This window comes from Bubalus bubalis, chromosome 2 (genome assembly GCF_019923935.1).
Source record: "Bubalus bubalis isolate 160015118507 breed Murrah chromosome 2, NDDB_SH_1, whole genome shotgun sequence".
Lineage (NCBI taxonomy): Eukaryota > Metazoa > Chordata > Mammalia > Artiodactyla > Bovidae > Bubalus > Bubalus bubalis.
This window is the reverse complement of record NC_059158.1, coordinates 57,945,379-57,962,493: the sequence shown is the minus strand read 5'-3', so window position 1 is coordinate 57,962,493 and position 17,115 is coordinate 57,945,379. Positions and strand designations below refer to the sequence as shown.

Here is a 17,115-nt window from a genome sequence, read left to right as displayed (position 1 = left end):
TGCATACAGATTTCTCAAGAGGCAGGTCGGGTGGTCTGGTATTCCCATCTCTTTCAGAATTTTCCACAGTTTATTGCGAGCCACACAGTCAAAGGCTTTGGCATAGTTGATAAAGCAGAAATAGATGTTTTTCTGGAACTCTCTTGCTTTTTTCATGATCTAGCGGATGTTGGCGATTTGATCTGTGGTTCATCTGCCTTTTCTAAAACCAGCTTGAACATCAGGAAGTTCATGGTTCACGTATTGCTGAAGCCTGGCTTGGAGCATCTTGAGCATTACCTTACTAGCGTGTGAGATGAGTGCAATTGTGTGGTAGTTTGAGCATTCTTTGGCATTGCCTTTCTTTAGTTGCCACCATTTAAAAATCGTAAGACTTGACATTCGATCCACATTCCCAGCTTTTCTAGAAAACGAGGCGATCTGGCAAGGCCCATATTCCCAAATGGCAATCATCAGCTCCAGCTGAGTGGTAACTGACCCCATTTCTCTGGGGCAGTTGCAGAACTTTGCACAGTCTCACTGCTGCCTTCCCTCTGCTTGGAATCCTTCACTCGGTACCTTCTGGGGCCCCAAGCATTTATTTCTAACTCCTGCCTGGGCAGCAGTCAGAGTGCATGGCCTGACATGCAGACAGGGCAGTGCCTCCACCACGTACAGGACCAGATTAGATTCTCCAGCACTGCCTGCGAGGCCTCCACATCCACTTCACTCGCCTGCTCTGGGATGGTAGCAAATGGGGCTTTCTCCCTATCAGGAAGGCCTTTCCTACACTTATTCATCTGGCTGTTTTGATTCATTAGGATTCAGCCCATTAGTTTCTTTTCCAGGAACTTTCCTGAACTTTTTCTACATGCTACACTTTGTGGGTGGGTTTCCTCAATGGCTCAGTGGTAAAGAATCTGCCTGCGTCACAGGAGACCTGGGTTCAATTCCTGGGTCGGGAAGATCCCCTGGAGGAGGAAATGGCAACCCACTCCAGTATTCTTGCCTGGAGAATCCCCATGAACAGAGAAGCCTGGCGGGCTACAGTCCATAGGATCGCAAAGAGTTGGGCACAAGCGAGTGACTAAGCAGGCATACTTGAGACGGGCAGGCCTGTCTGAACACTTGCTGTAGCACCAACACGCCCATGTCTGAGCGAGCACACCTCCAGGGCAGGGCCAGCCCTTCCCCTGCGCCTGGCACAGGACAGGTGCTCAGACTCCATGGCTGAGGGACATTTAAGCCTTCTCTTAAAACCTAAGGAAAAAGAAAGTCCTGACTATATAAATTGTAACTTTCAACAATTTGTTATTCAATTCTGTCCCCTCGTATCTTGTAAGCACAAGTAGCCCCAAAGCAGTCCTTGGGCCCAAAAGAAAGGAAATGTAAACTGTTAGGGGACGCCACGCCCAAGTAATCTGTCACGGATTTCAGTGAATTCTGGGTGAGCCGTCATTACCTGGTAATCGGGGGCTAATGACGGCTAGCAATGGAGTTTGGATCAGGCACTTACATTCTCTAACCTTACCCCCTTCTCAGAGGGAAATCTGAAATCTCCAGATGAAGTGGAGTGAATTGTGATATCAAATAAGACGTGTCCAAAAAATTCCCCCAAAGAATAAATAAAACCAGAGCTCAAAACATCAAACTTATGATGGAGGAAAGAAAAGAGGCCACATACCTCCCGACACAGGCGAGCGCGCTCCACGGATAGCGCCGACTCCCAGATGACAGGAAGAGGAGCAGGGCGGCCGTGCAGGCGAACTGGGGCGCGGATACCCCCATGTACACCAGCAGCAGGGCCAGGAGCCGCAGCAGCCACGCCAGGAGCGCCACGCTCCTCTCCTCCACCAGGGGCCCGTGCTTGTAGCAGACAGCAAAGCTGACACAGCCAACTGCCAAGATGTAGCCTGTAAGAGCAGAAAGATGTACAATAACGTAACGCCAAATCTGCAAAGTTATGGGAACAACCTGGCGGTCACGACTTAGAGCTAAGAACCTATCAGAACACCTGCATTTTTCTTTCCCCAGTGAAGGTGAAAAATGCATTTAGGGCTAGTTATTCCTCCCCTGTGAGATGCTAGGTGGCCTCTGCAGTACTTAAGGATGTATGCTGCTGCTACTGCTGCTAAATCGCTTCAGTCGTGTCCAACTCTGTGCGACCCCATAGACCGCAGCCCACCAGGCTCCCCCGTCCCTGGGATTCTCCAGGCAAGAACACTGGAGTGGGTTGCCGTTTCCTTCTCCAATGCACGAAAGTGAAGAGTGAAAGTGAAGTCGCTCAGTCGTGCCCGACTCTTAGCGACCCCATGGACTGCAGACTACCAGGCTCCTGCGTCCATGGGATTTTCCAGGCAAGAGTACTGGAGTGGGGTGCCATTGCCTTCTCCGAAGGATGTATAATAATACATTATTATAATACATAAGTATACCTTTTTTTCTGGCCCAGAGTCATAGAGGACAGATGTTATCACAGCTGCTTTGGTCAGGAATAAGCCTTAGTGTATGTCATAGTCTGACACAAAACCCATTTTTAATTTTCTAATCACTAAATCAAAGTGTGATTTTACAGTGAAGGGATCAGCTATCACCCTTGCATTCTGGTGCTCAGCTTCTGTGCTATGAACAGAGGGACAAGTGGCGATCCAATGTTGAAAGCACATCACTTCTCAGGTATTCAGTGAGCATTTCATTTGTATCTAAGCAAGTCTCAAGACCCAATTTCCAGCTTATATAAGATACAGGAGAGAAACAAGTTAAATTAAACCACAAAGGAATAATCAGAGAAACCCAGAAAGTGGAACATGCTGTAGGGCAACTAACTTGGTCTCTTCAGCATATCACTGAGATGGGGGGGGGGGGGACCCCAAACCAGAAACCTGTTATGGATTAAAGGACTTAAGGGACACAATATATGCAAAATGTGATTCTGGACTATATCCTACCTTATAAAACCAAACATCAAGGATGTTTAGGAAATCTGAACATGGCCTAGGTAACAGATAATCTTATGTAACTATTAATTTTTTAAGATTTAGTAATTGAACTATAGAGGAACATGTTCTTGCCTTATATAAGTATTAAGTCAAGTATTTAAAGAAACACACCATAGCAGAAGTAATTTACTTTGAAAATACTTTACTATAAAAAGAAAAATGGACTAAAAACATAAAAGCTTCAAGGGAAACAAAAATAGATTGCTTTTGCTTTGGGTGGGAGTACTTATATGAGAAATTCAGCACTAAGAGGTTAGGAAAAAATGGATTCTCCCATTCTGTTATTTCCCAATTAAAACACTCTAAAAAGTTGGTATTTTTGTTCTTTTAAATGACAATAACAAGTCGGTCTCTAAAAGTCAAGTTTTCATTGGTCATTTATATTTACAATTTCTTACCTTTTGTAACAAATACATTAAGAAACAGAAATAAAGAGTTGCATTTTAGAGCAATTTTTTCATTACAATTCAGAGGTGGTTATTAACTGCAATTTAAAAGCATATGCAGTCAAAAAGGGCAAGTGCTGTTTTGCTCTTTTGATCATCAGAGTAGAAAACTAAGAAGAATGTCAAAGAGAAATAGTCTAAAATGATATCTAATGAACTGAAACCACCAACTGTGGGAATAAAAGATTATTTTTAACAGTTCTTCTCCTTCGTTCAAAATGAAAATCTGAATGCTAGAGCATATGTCAAGAGAGGGCCCCTGGCTGTACTTTTCAGCTTTACCAATAACAGACTGTATTTTTTAAATCTTTACCTACCTAATACACATATTCTGCCTTCATACCACAGTCTCTTCAGCTCTTCCATCAATTGCCCCAGAATATAAACTGAAGCAAACCAACAACCAAGCATTAGAGCCCAAAAGGTGCTATACTGTGTGCGGAAGAAAATAGATCACATGGTTTTTGGTTCATTCACGCTCATAAAGTAGAAGTAAACAAATAAAACCCTTTGTATTTGAAATCTGTATATCAAACTACGCTGAAGTCAAGACAAGACACTCTTCTCAAGTCTCACTACAGGTATGGTCCATGCACCAGGAGCTTCAGTGTCATTAGGAATCTGGTGGCAACTAAGATTCTCAGGCCCACAGCAGACTCCTGAGTCAGAGACTGCACTTCAACAGGACCCCAGGTGACTTGCATGTACGTTACAGTTGGAGAAACATTGTTCTAAAGAATAAATTTATCTCAAAATAATGCTGGTGTTATAGGCTTTCATCAGAGTAAACCCAACATTAGCATCATGAACTAATACATATGTATCCCCAACTAAGTGCAGGCCATTCTTTTATGGAAGATGTTTTGGGGGAACTAATAACGATGGAGAAATCCCCAGGTGTTGCAACACTGTTATTCAAGGCCCTGATGGTTCAGCATCATGACATTCCTCAACTATGCCAAGAGAAATTTTCATTCAGCATAGGATGAGTCCCCATCACTCATAAGAACGATGCACTATCTAGAAAATAAAAGGGTCTCAAAAAAAGTATGGCCAAAATGTAATACTGAAACCTATACATTGTAACAAATGAAAATAGAATCTCTTAAGAAAAGACAAAATTTAAGCCAGTTTATACAATGTAGAAATTAGGAACTGTCATAGTAAACATGAATTAATTTTAATCAATTTTTCATGTTTATAATATAATGATTTCCATTTTTTAATTCATCTGTACCTGATATACCTACCTTAGGAATGAACTTTTTCACCAGCAACAGGATAAAGACTAATGTCATTAGAACACCTAGCACAGTCCCCGAAGAGTAAAAGAAAACAGGGCTTCTGTCAAGACAAGCAGAAAAAAGTCATTTAAATGCCAAGTCACACTTTCAGTATTAGAAACGTGGAATTTGACAGAAGCCATAAAGAATACTAAGAGGAAAAACTAAGATGCCAGCTGTAATTATATCCTATACTCTTAAAAAGTGAAATCTCTACTTGAAATTTATGGTAAATAGCTTGCCACTGACTCAGAACAGAACGTCTGAGTTATCTCCTGTGTTCAGAATCTGGTCCAACAGTAATTACTGGAGCACCTATCATGCGGCAGGCACTTGTCTGAGAGCTTTACATGCATTCACAATAGCCCTGTCTAGGAGCTACGTGTATGCTCAACTGCTCAGTCATGTCTAACTCTTTTGCGATCCATGGACTGTAGCCTGCCAGGATTTTCCAGGCAAGAATACTGGAGTGGGGTGCCATTTCCTACTTCATGTGCAATAGCTATCCATGTCTCAGTTTTACGTGGGAGGAAACCCAGGCACCAAGAAGTTAAAGACCTTCCTCCAGTCAGTATCTGCCAGTTGGGAGGATTCAGGCTTGCAGCCCAGCTCCTCTGAGTCCAAGCTTTACTCTTCAGGTTATGCAAGCAACATATAGTTTATTAAGACCATGGAGGACATTAAATACACACTGTGAGGCTCTAATGAAAAGCTCAAAAATAAACAATGTTCAGAATAGCAAGTCCAGAAGTAAAATATTACTGAAAAGAAATTTTTCAAAAAAGAAGTTATAAGAAAGAAAGCATCAGGATAATATGTTAAATCCAACCTTCTGTATCAGAGTCACAAATCCAGGAGGTGGTACAAATGTAAGAGAGAGAGGCACGGCATCAGAAAACCTGAGTGTGAATCTCAGCCCTGGCAAGGCTAGTCTTGTGATGATGGATGCTGATTTTCTCATCCATAAAATGAGAATCATCATCCAGAGCTCACACAGTTGTTAAGAGAAACAAATCAGTTAAAATAATGTATGCTGATACATGATACAAAATAATGCATGTGCAAACACGGTGTAACCGGAACATGCCACGTTATACAAAGAACTCTCACTGGTTTTAAAAACCTTTTCAAAACTATCTTGAGACCTGTTGTTGGCAAAACCTAAAGCAAGAACTACAACTAGTATGGAAACATTTAGCACAAGGTCAAAAGTGTCCTACTCTTTTTTTTCCCTTCCCGGCTACGCCCTGTGGCTTATGCCATCTCAGTTCTCTGACCAGGGACTGAGCCCGGGCCCTTGGCAGTGAAAGCCCAGAGTCCTAACCACTGGACCAGCAGGGAATCCTCCTGTTCTACCCTTTTTGACTCACAAAATTAAACAAGTAAAAATGAATACTTACCGACTCAAGGTCTTTGCGTAAAAGAAGAGGAAGATGCCCACCACAAACACAAAGACGAGCTTGAAATCCACAACTGGAGCAAAAACAAACAAACAAACAAACACAGATACACGACAAACGAGGATTCTGTGTCAATGCAGTCAGTGAAAGACAGGCAGCTTACTGAAATGTCACTCCAGAAAAGCTGAACCAGAAAGTCACGTATAATAAAAACAGACTTACTGTTTTGTTTCACACTTATCGTATAGATAAAGATCTTCCCGGCTGGCTTCACAGAGAAACACACAGTCTGTCCGTATGGATGGATGGTGATGGTTGTATCATTAGACTCCTCTGGTGTCCAAAAGTTATGAATCATACATCTGATGATGGATAGAATGGTTTCTGGATACTGGCAATTATACCTTTCTGTGATATATACAACACTGAACAGGTCTGAACTGTTAATTTTCACCTATGAAACGAGAATCAACAAATTTACAAACAGAGAAGTTAAAACTTCTTATCAGCTTCTCAAAATTATGAGCAAAAGAATAAAGAGAGCCCAAAACTGGGTGAGTAAAGAACACTCAGAGTACTTGGTCACATTCTGATCCCAGGGATGGACCTGGATTTCTGGTGTAGCCAACACATACGGGACCACGTATGCTTCTGAGGGTGGATGCTTCCTCCCGAGTTGTGGCTGATTTAACGCCTTCTTCCAGCAGCTTACTGTGACCAAAGGCCACATGAAAACAGATGAGAGAAAATAACGGGCAGCAACTACTGGGTTATAAACCTCATGAGAAGAGGATCTCTCTCTCCACTGTTTCCACTGTGACTGAGAAAAAAACATTTCTGTCTTCCGGACCAGCTGAGCATGTGATTCAAGCTTCTGTCACCATGTCCTTTGAAGAGGGACCCAACCCCAGGTCCTACTCAACTCCCACAGCAAAGCGCCATCTAGAACGCCGAGCAGAGGCCAACAGCCCAGGGACCATAAACGACACTCTGCTGCTGCCTTTATCCCTCTCTTTCTTCCTTGTCCAAGGAGAGGGCGAGCCTGAGAAGGGGAGTGAGAGCAGCAGCCCTGAGTCTCAGGCATCAGGTGGTACCACCCACAATCTGTCCACCTACACCCCAAACCTCTTGGGACTTCAGCTCCTGGCTCACCGTTGCTCTCCAAATACTACTTCCTGTTATACGTCTCTGGGACTAAATTTACACAATACACACATCCTGTCCTTCCAACATCCTGGCCTCTTGGTTCTCCGAACTTCTCCCCTCTTACAGCTCCTGTTCTCCACACACCTCAGGTAATCACTCTCGCGGCCACAGGCTAGATCCTGTCAGTCCCAAACTGCAGCCCCAAATACAGGCTGCATGAAATGCACCCCACTAGACAACCACCACCTATCTTTCCAGCGTGCCCCGCTGACTCCCGGCTGCCAGCAAGCATGGACCCAGCAGAGATCAAGCGTCTCTCCCCTCCTCCGCACCCTGGGTGGCCTCAGCCCCTTTTTCTCCCACTGAGCTCCACGATCGCTCATCATGAGACACTCCTTCCATGTATCCTAGTCTGTACCCCTTATGCTCTGTCACAGTCACTCACAAAATTCAACTCTCCACCTTTCCCACTTCTGCAATTGCACCATTGTGCTGGCAAAACCGGCAGTGCTCTCTTCAAATCCGTGTCTGGGAACCTGAAGTGGGACCAGAGGGCTGCCTGCCATCACACCACACATTCCTGTCCAGTCACTCTTCCCTTCACTTCAACCCCAACCTCACAGCTTCTCCGTCCTCAATACCCCAGTAACTCCTCCCCCTCCTCACTCTTGGCTGAGGATCCTTCCAACTTCACAGAGAACGGAAGAGATCGAAGAGAACCCGGACAGGCCTACCCCTATATCTCCCCACCTGTCGGCACCTGCAGGCACATGCTCTGCTTCCAGCTTGTGTATTTCAGAGGAAATTTCCACCACAAGGAGACTGACATGCTCTATTCTAAAGAGAAGCTCCCAACCTGTGCCCTGGATCCGACCCACTCAGCTGCTCAAGGACATCCCACCAGAACTTCTTCCCACTTTACTAGACTATTCCTATCAGCTTACAGACATGCCAGTATTTTTCTCTTAAAAAAAAACAAAACACACATGAAAACCTTCTACTAACTTCCTTTTACCCTCCAGCTATCACCCCTTTTCCTCGCTTCCCACTGCAATAAAATTTTTCTGCATTCTCCAGTTCCTCTCCCCTCTTTCTGTCTTTAGCCACTTCAGTCAGGCTTTCGTTCCCAACAGGCTGTCCCTGACAAGGTCACCAGCGACCTCCATGTTGCTAAACCAAACGGTCAATGCATTCCCTGTCATCCTATCTGACCCATGATCAGAGTCCAGCAAGGCTGGGCCCTCCCCCGCTCTTCCCTGTCGCACTTCCTGGGGCTCCCGGGGTTCCTCCTCAACCTGATCTTCCTTCTCTCTCTCCTCCGCTGCACACCCCACCCCAACCCTGATCTCTTAATAGCAAACTGACCCAGTCTCAGTCACTGATCCTTTCCTTTTCTCTATCTAAACTCACTGCTTAGCCTCGTGGCTTTAAGTATGATCTATAAATATGCCTCACTGCTTCTTTTGCAAAAAGAAACACAGGAAAGATACCAAAACTGATTCCCTGCATGTATCCAGTGGGAAAGGGTCAGAGGGATGAGATGGAGGGACACTTGTTTGAGAACATCTTTGTGTAGTTTTGACTTTGGGGCCTTTAATATTGTACCCTTTTAATGTTGTACACACTACAAAAACTAATGACAATAAAATGAACTAGAATGAGGAAAAACTCTGCAATGGTAACAAACAGGAACAAATGTATTCCATATGAATAATATAACCAGATTTGACGGAGATGGGTGGGAATGCATGAACCCAAGTAACTTTTGAGCACAGTATTTCGATTTGTAACCCCATTAGTATTTAGATGGTGCAAACTATGAGGATGAAACATTGTAAACAAATGCTGAGTTCTTGTTACTAGGTTTGCTTTTCACAACAGTATGGCTTAGCAACTCTGAAATTACTCTAGGAATAGGAAAATATATTGAGGATAATGGGAATCAGGTTTCTCACAATCCAAGAAGAGAGTTACAGAGATAGAAAGGATGAAGACGCTAGAATCCGGTGGTACTGGAGAGACAAGAATGCATGGTTTTTGACAGACAGTAAGGAAGAAAGGAAGGAAGAACAGTTATGTGTACAGGAGTATGGATGCCTATGTGTGTCCACATACATTTGACAATGATACCCAGTAGTGATGAGCACACTTAACACTTAAGGCTTCTCAGAAAATATATGACTCCAGAGCCGGGTCTAAGAAATCACAGGGTAAGCCTGGGAACATCCTATTTGCCAGAAGGTAAAGAAGTGCTCAAATAATGATAAGCACAAGGTAAAAGTCATAGGAGTTAGTTTGAAGGGGCTCTTACTGGCCAAATCCAGGATTATATGAATATAAAAATAAATAACACAAGTAATCAACTGTAGTCCAGTGAATGAACTGGCAATCCATGAGACTATATGGATCTAAATAAAATTGGAGAGATAAACTCTTCCTTAAGGAAGAATGCCAACTGTAGAAGGAATAATGGAATTAGAAAATCACCATTTGATAAACACTGTGACGATGACTGATTTAGGCAAGCATCATCAATGGATAATAAAACTAGAGGGTGAAAGTTTGATGAGCAACAGAATATATACCTAGTCTCAAATTATCCCCTCAAAATACTCATTCACCACAGAGGTGAGGATAGTCATTTTGTAGTAGTAAAACTGCAAACTGATAGACACCTTCAGTTCAGTTAGTTCAGTCGCTCAGTCGTGTCCAACTCTTTGTGACCCCATGAATCGCAGCACGCCAGGCCTCCCTGTCCATCACCAACTCCTGGAGGTCACTCAGACTCACGTCCATCGAGTCAGTGATGCCATCCAGCCATCTCATCCTCTGTCGTCCTCTCCTCCGCCTGCCCCCAATCCCTCCCAGCATCAGAGTCTTTTCCAGTGAGTCAACTCTTCGCATGAGGTGGCCAAAGTACTGGAGTTTCAGCTTTAGCATCATTCCCTCCAAAGAAATCCCAGGGCTGATCTCCTTCAGAATGGACTGGTTGGATCTCCTTGCACTCCAAGGGACTCTCAAGAGTCTTCAACACCACAGTTCAAAAGCATCAATTCTTCGGCGCTCAGCCTTCTTCACAGTCCAACTCTCACATCCATACATGACCACAGGAAAAACCATAGCCTTGACTAGACGGACCTTTGTTGGCAAAGTAATGTCTCTGCTTTTGAATATGCTGTCTAGGTTGGTCATAACTTTCCTTCCAAGGAGTAAGCGTCTTTTAATCTCATGGCTGCAGTCTGCAGAGCCCCCAAAAATAAAGTCTGCCACTGTTTCCACTGTTTCCCCATCTATTTCCCATGAAGTGATGGGACCGGATGCCATGATCTTCGTTTTCTGAATGTTGAGCTTTAAACCAACTTTTTCACTCTTCTCTTTCACTTTCATCAAGAGGCTCTTTAGTTCCTCTTCATTTTCTGCCATAAGGGTGGTGGCATCTGCATATCTGAGGTTATTGATATTTCTCCCGGCAATCTTGATTCCAGCTTGTGTTTCTTCCAGTCCAGCGTTTCTCATGATGTACTCTGCATACAAGTTAAATAAGCAGGGTGACAATATACAGCCTTGACGTACTCCTTTTCCTAATTGGAACCAGTCTGTTGTTCCATGTCCACTTCTAACTGTTGCTTCCTGACCCGCATAAGGATTTCTCAAGAGGCAGATCAGGTGGCCTGGTATTCCCATCTCTTTCAGAGTTTTCCACAGTTTCTTGTGATCCACACAGTCAAAGGCTTTGGCATAGTCAATAAAGCAGAAATACATGTTTTTCTGGAACTCTGTTGCTTTTTCCATGATCCAGCGGATTTTGGCAATTTGATCTCTGGTTCCTCTGCCTTTTCTAAAACCAGCTTGAACATCAGGAAGTTCACGGTTCACGTATTGCTGAAGCCTGGCTTGGAGAATTTTGAGCACTACTTTACTAGCATGTGCGACTTAGCAGCAGCAGCATGTGAGATGAGTGCAACTGTGTGGTAGTTTGAGCATTTTTGGCATTGCCTTTCTTTGGGATTGGAATGAAAACTGATCTTTTCCAGTCCTGTGGCCACTGCTGAGTTTTCCAAATGTGCTGGCATATTGAGTGCAGCACTTTCACAGCATCATCTTTCAGGATTTGAAACGGCTCAACTGGAATTCCATCACCTCCACTAGCTTTGTTCGTAGTGATGCTTTCTAAGGCCCACCTGACTTCACATTCCAGGATGTCTGGCTCTAGGTCAGTGATCACACCATCGTGATTATCTGGGTCATGAAGATCTTTTTTGTACAGTTCTGTGTATTCTTGCCACCTCTTCTTAATATCTTCTGCTTCTGTTAGGTCCATACTATTCTTGTCCTTTATCAAGCCCATCTTTGCAAGAAATGTTCCCTTGGTATCTCTAATTTTCTTGAAGAGATCTCTAGTCTTTCCCATTCTGTTGTTTTCCTCTATTTCTTTGCATTGATCCCTGAAGAAGGCCTTCTTATCTCTTCTTGCTATTCTTTGGAACTCTGCATTCAGATGCTTATCTTTCCTTTTCTCAAGTGACCAAAGTGGTGAACGTTATCAGGAATGATACAAAGCAGCACCAAATGCCCACTGATGAAGATGATGCCCCAGCTCTGCCCCAGCTGGAAACACGCTTTCCTCAGATTTCCAGCTGGGTGACTCACACCACTGAAATCGTACTTGAATTTCACCTTTCCGATGAGAACTCCCCCAACCACTCTTTTCAATACTGCAACTTGCCCCTGCTTCTCTCGTTCTACTTCTCTTACTCTACATTTTCTTTTTTTCATAGCACTTACCAGTTTTATAATTTTCTCCTCTTTTACACATATGGCTAACCCTGCCCTACTGCCCCAGCTACTCCACCATTCCTCAGAGTGCTAACATCACAGGAGCAGAGATCCATTTTGTTCACTTATGGATCCTGAGAACTTAGAATAATTCCTGGCACTTCAGTTCAGTTCAGTCACATCCAACTCTTTGTGACCCAATGGACTGCGGCATGCCAGGCCTCCCTGTCCATCACCAACTCCCAGAGTTTATTCAAATTCATGTCCATTGAGTCGGTGATGCCATTCAACCATCTCATCCTCTGTCGTCCCCTTCTCCTCCCATCTTCAATCTTTCCCAGCATCAGGATCTTTTCAAATGAGTCAATTCTTCGCATCAGGTGGCCAAGATATTGGAGTTTCAGCTTCAGTATCAGTCCTTCCAATGAACATTCAGGACTGATTTCCTTTAGGATGGACTGATTGGATCTCCTTGCAGTCCAAGGGACTCTCAAGAGTCTTCTCCAACACCACAGTTCAAAAGCATCAATTCTTCGGCGCTCAGCTTTCCTTACTAGTCCAACTCTCACATCCATACAGAACTACTGGAAAAACCATAGCTTTGACTAGACGGACCATTGTTAGCAAAGTAACGTCTCTGCTTTTGAATATGTTGTCTAGGTTGGTCATAACTTTTCTTCCAAGGAGTAAGTGTCTTTTAATTTCATGGCTGCAGTCACCATCTGCAGCAATTTTGTAACCCAAAAAAATAAAGTCAGCCAGTTTCCACTGTTTCCCCATCTATTTGCCATGAAGTGATGGGACCAGATGCCATGATCTTCGTTTTCTGAATGTTGAGCTTTAAACCAACTTTTCCCTCTCCTCTTTCACTTTCATCAAGAGGCTCTTTAGTTCTTCTTTGCTTTCTGCCATAAGGGTGGGGTCATCTGCATATCTGAGGTTATTGTTATTTCTCCTGGCAATCGTGATTCCAGCTTGTGCTTCTTCCAGCCCAGCGTTTCTCATGATGTACTCTGCATACAAGTTAAATAAGCAGGGTGACAATATACAGCCTTGACGTACTCCTTTTCCTATTTGGAACCAGTCTGTTGTTCCATGTCCACTTCTAACTGTTGCTCCCTGACCTGCATACAGATTTCTCAAGAGGCAGGTCAGGTGGTCTGGTATTCCCATCTCTTTCAGAATCTTCCACAGTTTCTTGTGATCCACACTGTCAAAGGCTTTGGCATAGTCAATAAAGCAGTAGTAGATGTTTTTATGGAACTCTCTTGCTTTTTTTATGATCCAGTGGATACTGGCAATTTGAACTTTGGTTCCTCTGCCTTTTCTAAATCCAGATTGAACATCTGGAAGTTCATGGTTCATGTATTATCAAAGCCTGGCTTGCAGAACTTTGAGTATTACTTTACTAGCGTGTGAGATGAGTGCAATTGTGTGGTAGTTTGAGCATTCTTTTGCATTGCCTTTCTTTGGGATTAGAATTGAAACTGACCTTTTCCAGTCCCGTGGCCACTGCTGAGTTTTCCAAATTCGCTGACATATTGAGTGCAGCACTTTTACAGCATCATCTTTTAGGATTTGAAACAGCTCAACCGGAATTCCATCACCTCCAGTAGCTTTGTTCGTAGTGATGCTTCCTAGGCCCACTTGACTTCGCACTCCAGGATGACTATCTTGACCATATGTGAGATCAGAGGTAACTTCAGAATTTCTATAATATATATATATACACAGAAAGGCCTGAGACAGCAATGATTTTGGAAGTACATGAGAGGATGCTACCCTGAGCCATGTCTCAACAGCAAGCACACTGCAACATATAGTGTATTTACTTGGAGTGGATGAAGGAGGGCTGATGAAGAGTATGGAGAGTTTATGCTTCTACCACATCCCTCTGCTTGAACTACCGTGTGATTCCCCAGGCAGCTTTCCTACTGGTAATAGCTCTATGTCATATAAAAGCTCTATGTCTATTTCTACTGCTGAAATAGTACCTTTAAAGTCTCTGTTCCTAAGACATAATTTGAAAGTAAGTTCTTACCTGCACGGTTGACCATATATACTTCCATTTCACTTGGGAATTTTGATTGTAGCAGTAACAGCCTGACACAGAAGCTTTAATTATATCCATCTCCTTCAAAGCTTTACACGTAGAAACTGAGAAATGGAAAAGAGAATATATTTCCTAAATATATAATTGCCCAAAATCTTCTTTTTTATTCACAGGGTTAATGATGGCTGCTTTTATACTTTATGAACATTAAATTATTCTAGGCAGTAATTACAGTCCTTCAGTCCTTCCGGCCTAGCAGGAGACAAAAATATTACAGTCTAATACCAATAGTCATATGGCAGATGGAAGGATGGTAAGAGCAAGGAGAACAGGCACATCTTCAATCTTGAAGGAGAGGGGAAGGACTGAGAGGCTTCCCGGAGAGGAGGAAATGTGAGTGGACCACTGACCACAGCTGGGGGCAGTGACCTAGAAGTCAGGGGGTGGGGGTGACAAGTGCGCCGAGATCCACAGAGATGAGGGAAACGACGGACGTGGTCTAGCCATTCACGAGGATGGCACGCAGGGAATACACGAGGGCATTTTAACACTTGCAGCTAGAGAGCTAAGCAGCAGTTATCGTTACAATGAGTAATGAGGACTTCTGGCTGAAAGCAGAGCACTGAGGGATTTCAGGCAAACAAAGTTTCAGCAGGAAACTGCTGACATGCCAGAGGGTTTAACTGAGAAGAGTTCAGTGAAGACGTGGACGGGGGTTCCCAGGCACCGACAACAGCAGAAAGCCTTCAACCTTCCTAGGCCTGAGATGGCAAAGGGGGACCCACTGTCACTGGAGGTGCCAGAGCTGAGAGGACAGCAACCCAAGGGAACACAGACACTGCCAGGACTCCAGGGGCAGCTCTCTCCTGTCCCCACCCCCTACCAGTCTCTCATCGGCCAAACCCAGTGGGAAGCCAGAGGGCGAAGAAGCCCACAGAGGCCAGCTCCCTGGCACCGAGCAGGGGAGAGGAGGGCAAACGGACCTGCGGGAACAGAAAACACAGGCATGTCTTGGAAAGAGCATTCTGGAAGCCATGTGAAACCCAGAGGGGAAGAGCACGGCAAGCAGAGCTGTAGGGGCTCCCGAAGCAATCTGAGTAAGAAATGAACCAAGCAGGAGGGAGAAAGAGCAGATCAAAGAACACCTAGCAAGTGGCATCAACAGACTTAGAGATTCAGAGGCAACCTGATAGTTCTGGTGAGCGGGGAGATGGTGAGGCCCTTTATCCACATACGGAATACCAGAGAAGAAGCAAGTTTGTCCAGTGAAAAGGGCATGAGTTCACTTCTAGACGTACTGAGTCTTGGTTGATGGGACTAGGTAAAGATGACAGGTCTGGAGCACAGGAGAAGTCTGGCTCAAAACAGATGCATACATACATATGTGTGTGTGTTCTAGGTAATATGCAATATATAGTATGTAATGTATAATACAGCGTAACACTGTGAAACAGAAGACAAGTGCTGCATTACAGGTGGTAAATGACTGTAGTAAATGCCACAACCAAATTATAAAGTAATGGGGTTCATTTTACTCTGCAGCTGCTGCTATTGAATTATAAATAAAGGGAGATGAAGTCAAAAGCCAGTCCTGGACCCAGGACAGGGTACCACCACCACATCTGTCAAGCATGGAACATCAACAGGGCACACAGAGAAACCACAGGCCAACCCCCGACTCCCCTAAGGAGAGTGTGATCAGCTGTTTCTCCAGGAAATCTGAAATGAAGCCAAAACCGCCTGCTACACCAAAGCTGAGGAAGGATGGGGTGACCAGTAATGACTCGCAAGGAACCGCGTGAAATCAGTCAGCCAGAGCGGAGATCTTTCTGCTGGGAGTCTCCAATAAAAGAGGGGATCCCTGCCTGTCACTGTGGAGGGAGCACACGTGGAGGTGGGGGGAGAGGCAGGTGAAAAGCGGTCTGCAGACCCCAGCAGCCCAGACCATCATGAAAACATGAACCCCAGCTGTTCCTTCCTCAGGGTTGCTCCTCAAACTACGTGTGCCCACTGTAGGGGCTTTTCTTGTGGTCCTTCCACAGTCCTTCCTCTCAGAGAGTTCCACTTCTTCACAGGTCAAATCAGTTCACACAAGTATGGGAACTGATGGCTAGTGGGCTTGTTAGTGGGCAGAGGAAATGTGCTGTGGAGCCTGAGCGTCACAAGCAAACGTTACCTTCCACTGAGGCTTTTTTTCATTTTGGTCCTAAGACTGTCTCCTAAATCATTTGATATTTGTAACTCTTCAGCTACGAGCAAGATGATGCAATCTGGGTACAGTGCAATAGCTTGACTTCAGGAGTAAATGTTCCTGTCGTCCAGACGGTGGCTTCATGCACTTGGATGAATGTAAAGGACTGCGAGCTGGTCAGCTCCCAGAACCGCCTCAATTCCCCCCTCCACAACCTATCCTCTTACCAGCACATGGACCTTTTAGAAACATCAATCAGAGCACATCGTTTACCTGTTCAACCACCCCCTCCCCAAACGACTTCTCAAAGCAAAACCTGCTCTCCTTTCCTGGGAGCCAGGCACCTCTGGCCTTCCCTCCGGCCACATCGGTCAACTTGTCCTCATGACGCTGAGCTGCCCCCGCCTCAAGCATTCCTGCATGTGGTTTCCTCCGCTTGCAACTGCTTTCCCCAGATCCTGGCAGAGTTTCTCCTTCCAATAGATAACATTTGTGTGCTCAAACGTCCCCTTCTCAGCAAGGCCTTCTCCGACCCTGCTGTCTAAAACGGCACACTCCAACCCCTCCCTTCTTACTCTGCTTTCTTCTCTTCACATTACATACGTATTTTTTAGTTGACACTCTCCCTTCATGAAGTTCAGGACACGGCATGTTCATCACTGTATCCCCACATTTAAGTATTCGTCTTTTACTCGTGTGCTGTAATTGCAGAGGACTGGTGGGTTATTTAGGACTTCCCTGGTGGCTCAGACGGTAAAAGCGTCTGCCTATAATGCAGGGGACCCGGGTTCGATCCCTGGGTCAGGAAGATCCCCTGGAGAAGGAAATGGCAACCCACTCCA

At 44.6% G+C, this 17,115-nt stretch overlaps 1 protein-coding gene and 1 non-coding gene across 3 annotated transcripts in view; one reads left to right on the top strand and one right to left on the bottom strand.

Annotated features, from left to right (window-relative positions):
• The window catches only part of NEMP2 (nuclear envelope integral membrane protein 2), a 28,061-nt gene that overhangs the window by 5,317 nt on the left and 5,629 nt on the right, over window positions 1-17,115 (bottom strand). For both annotated transcript variants that reach the window (XM_025273346.3, XM_044932440.2), the window contains exons 2-7: window positions 14,071-14,186; window positions 6,330-6,561; window positions 6,108-6,180; window positions 4,675-4,768; window positions 3,742-3,856; window positions 1,664-1,892 (exon numbers count right to left, since the gene is read on the bottom strand). In XM_025273346.3, coding sequence (XP_025129131.3) covers window positions 1,664-1,892; window positions 3,742-3,856; window positions 4,675-4,768; window positions 6,108-6,180; window positions 6,330-6,561; window positions 14,071-14,186 — 859 coding nt within the window. The remainder of the gene's footprint in view (window positions 1-1,663; window positions 1,893-3,741; window positions 3,857-4,674; window positions 4,769-6,107; window positions 6,181-6,329; window positions 6,562-14,070; window positions 14,187-17,115) is intronic.
• TRNAY-AUA lies at window positions 17,009-17,082 on the top strand. Its single transcript has one exon. It is a non-coding gene; the product is annotated as a tRNA-Tyr (tRNA).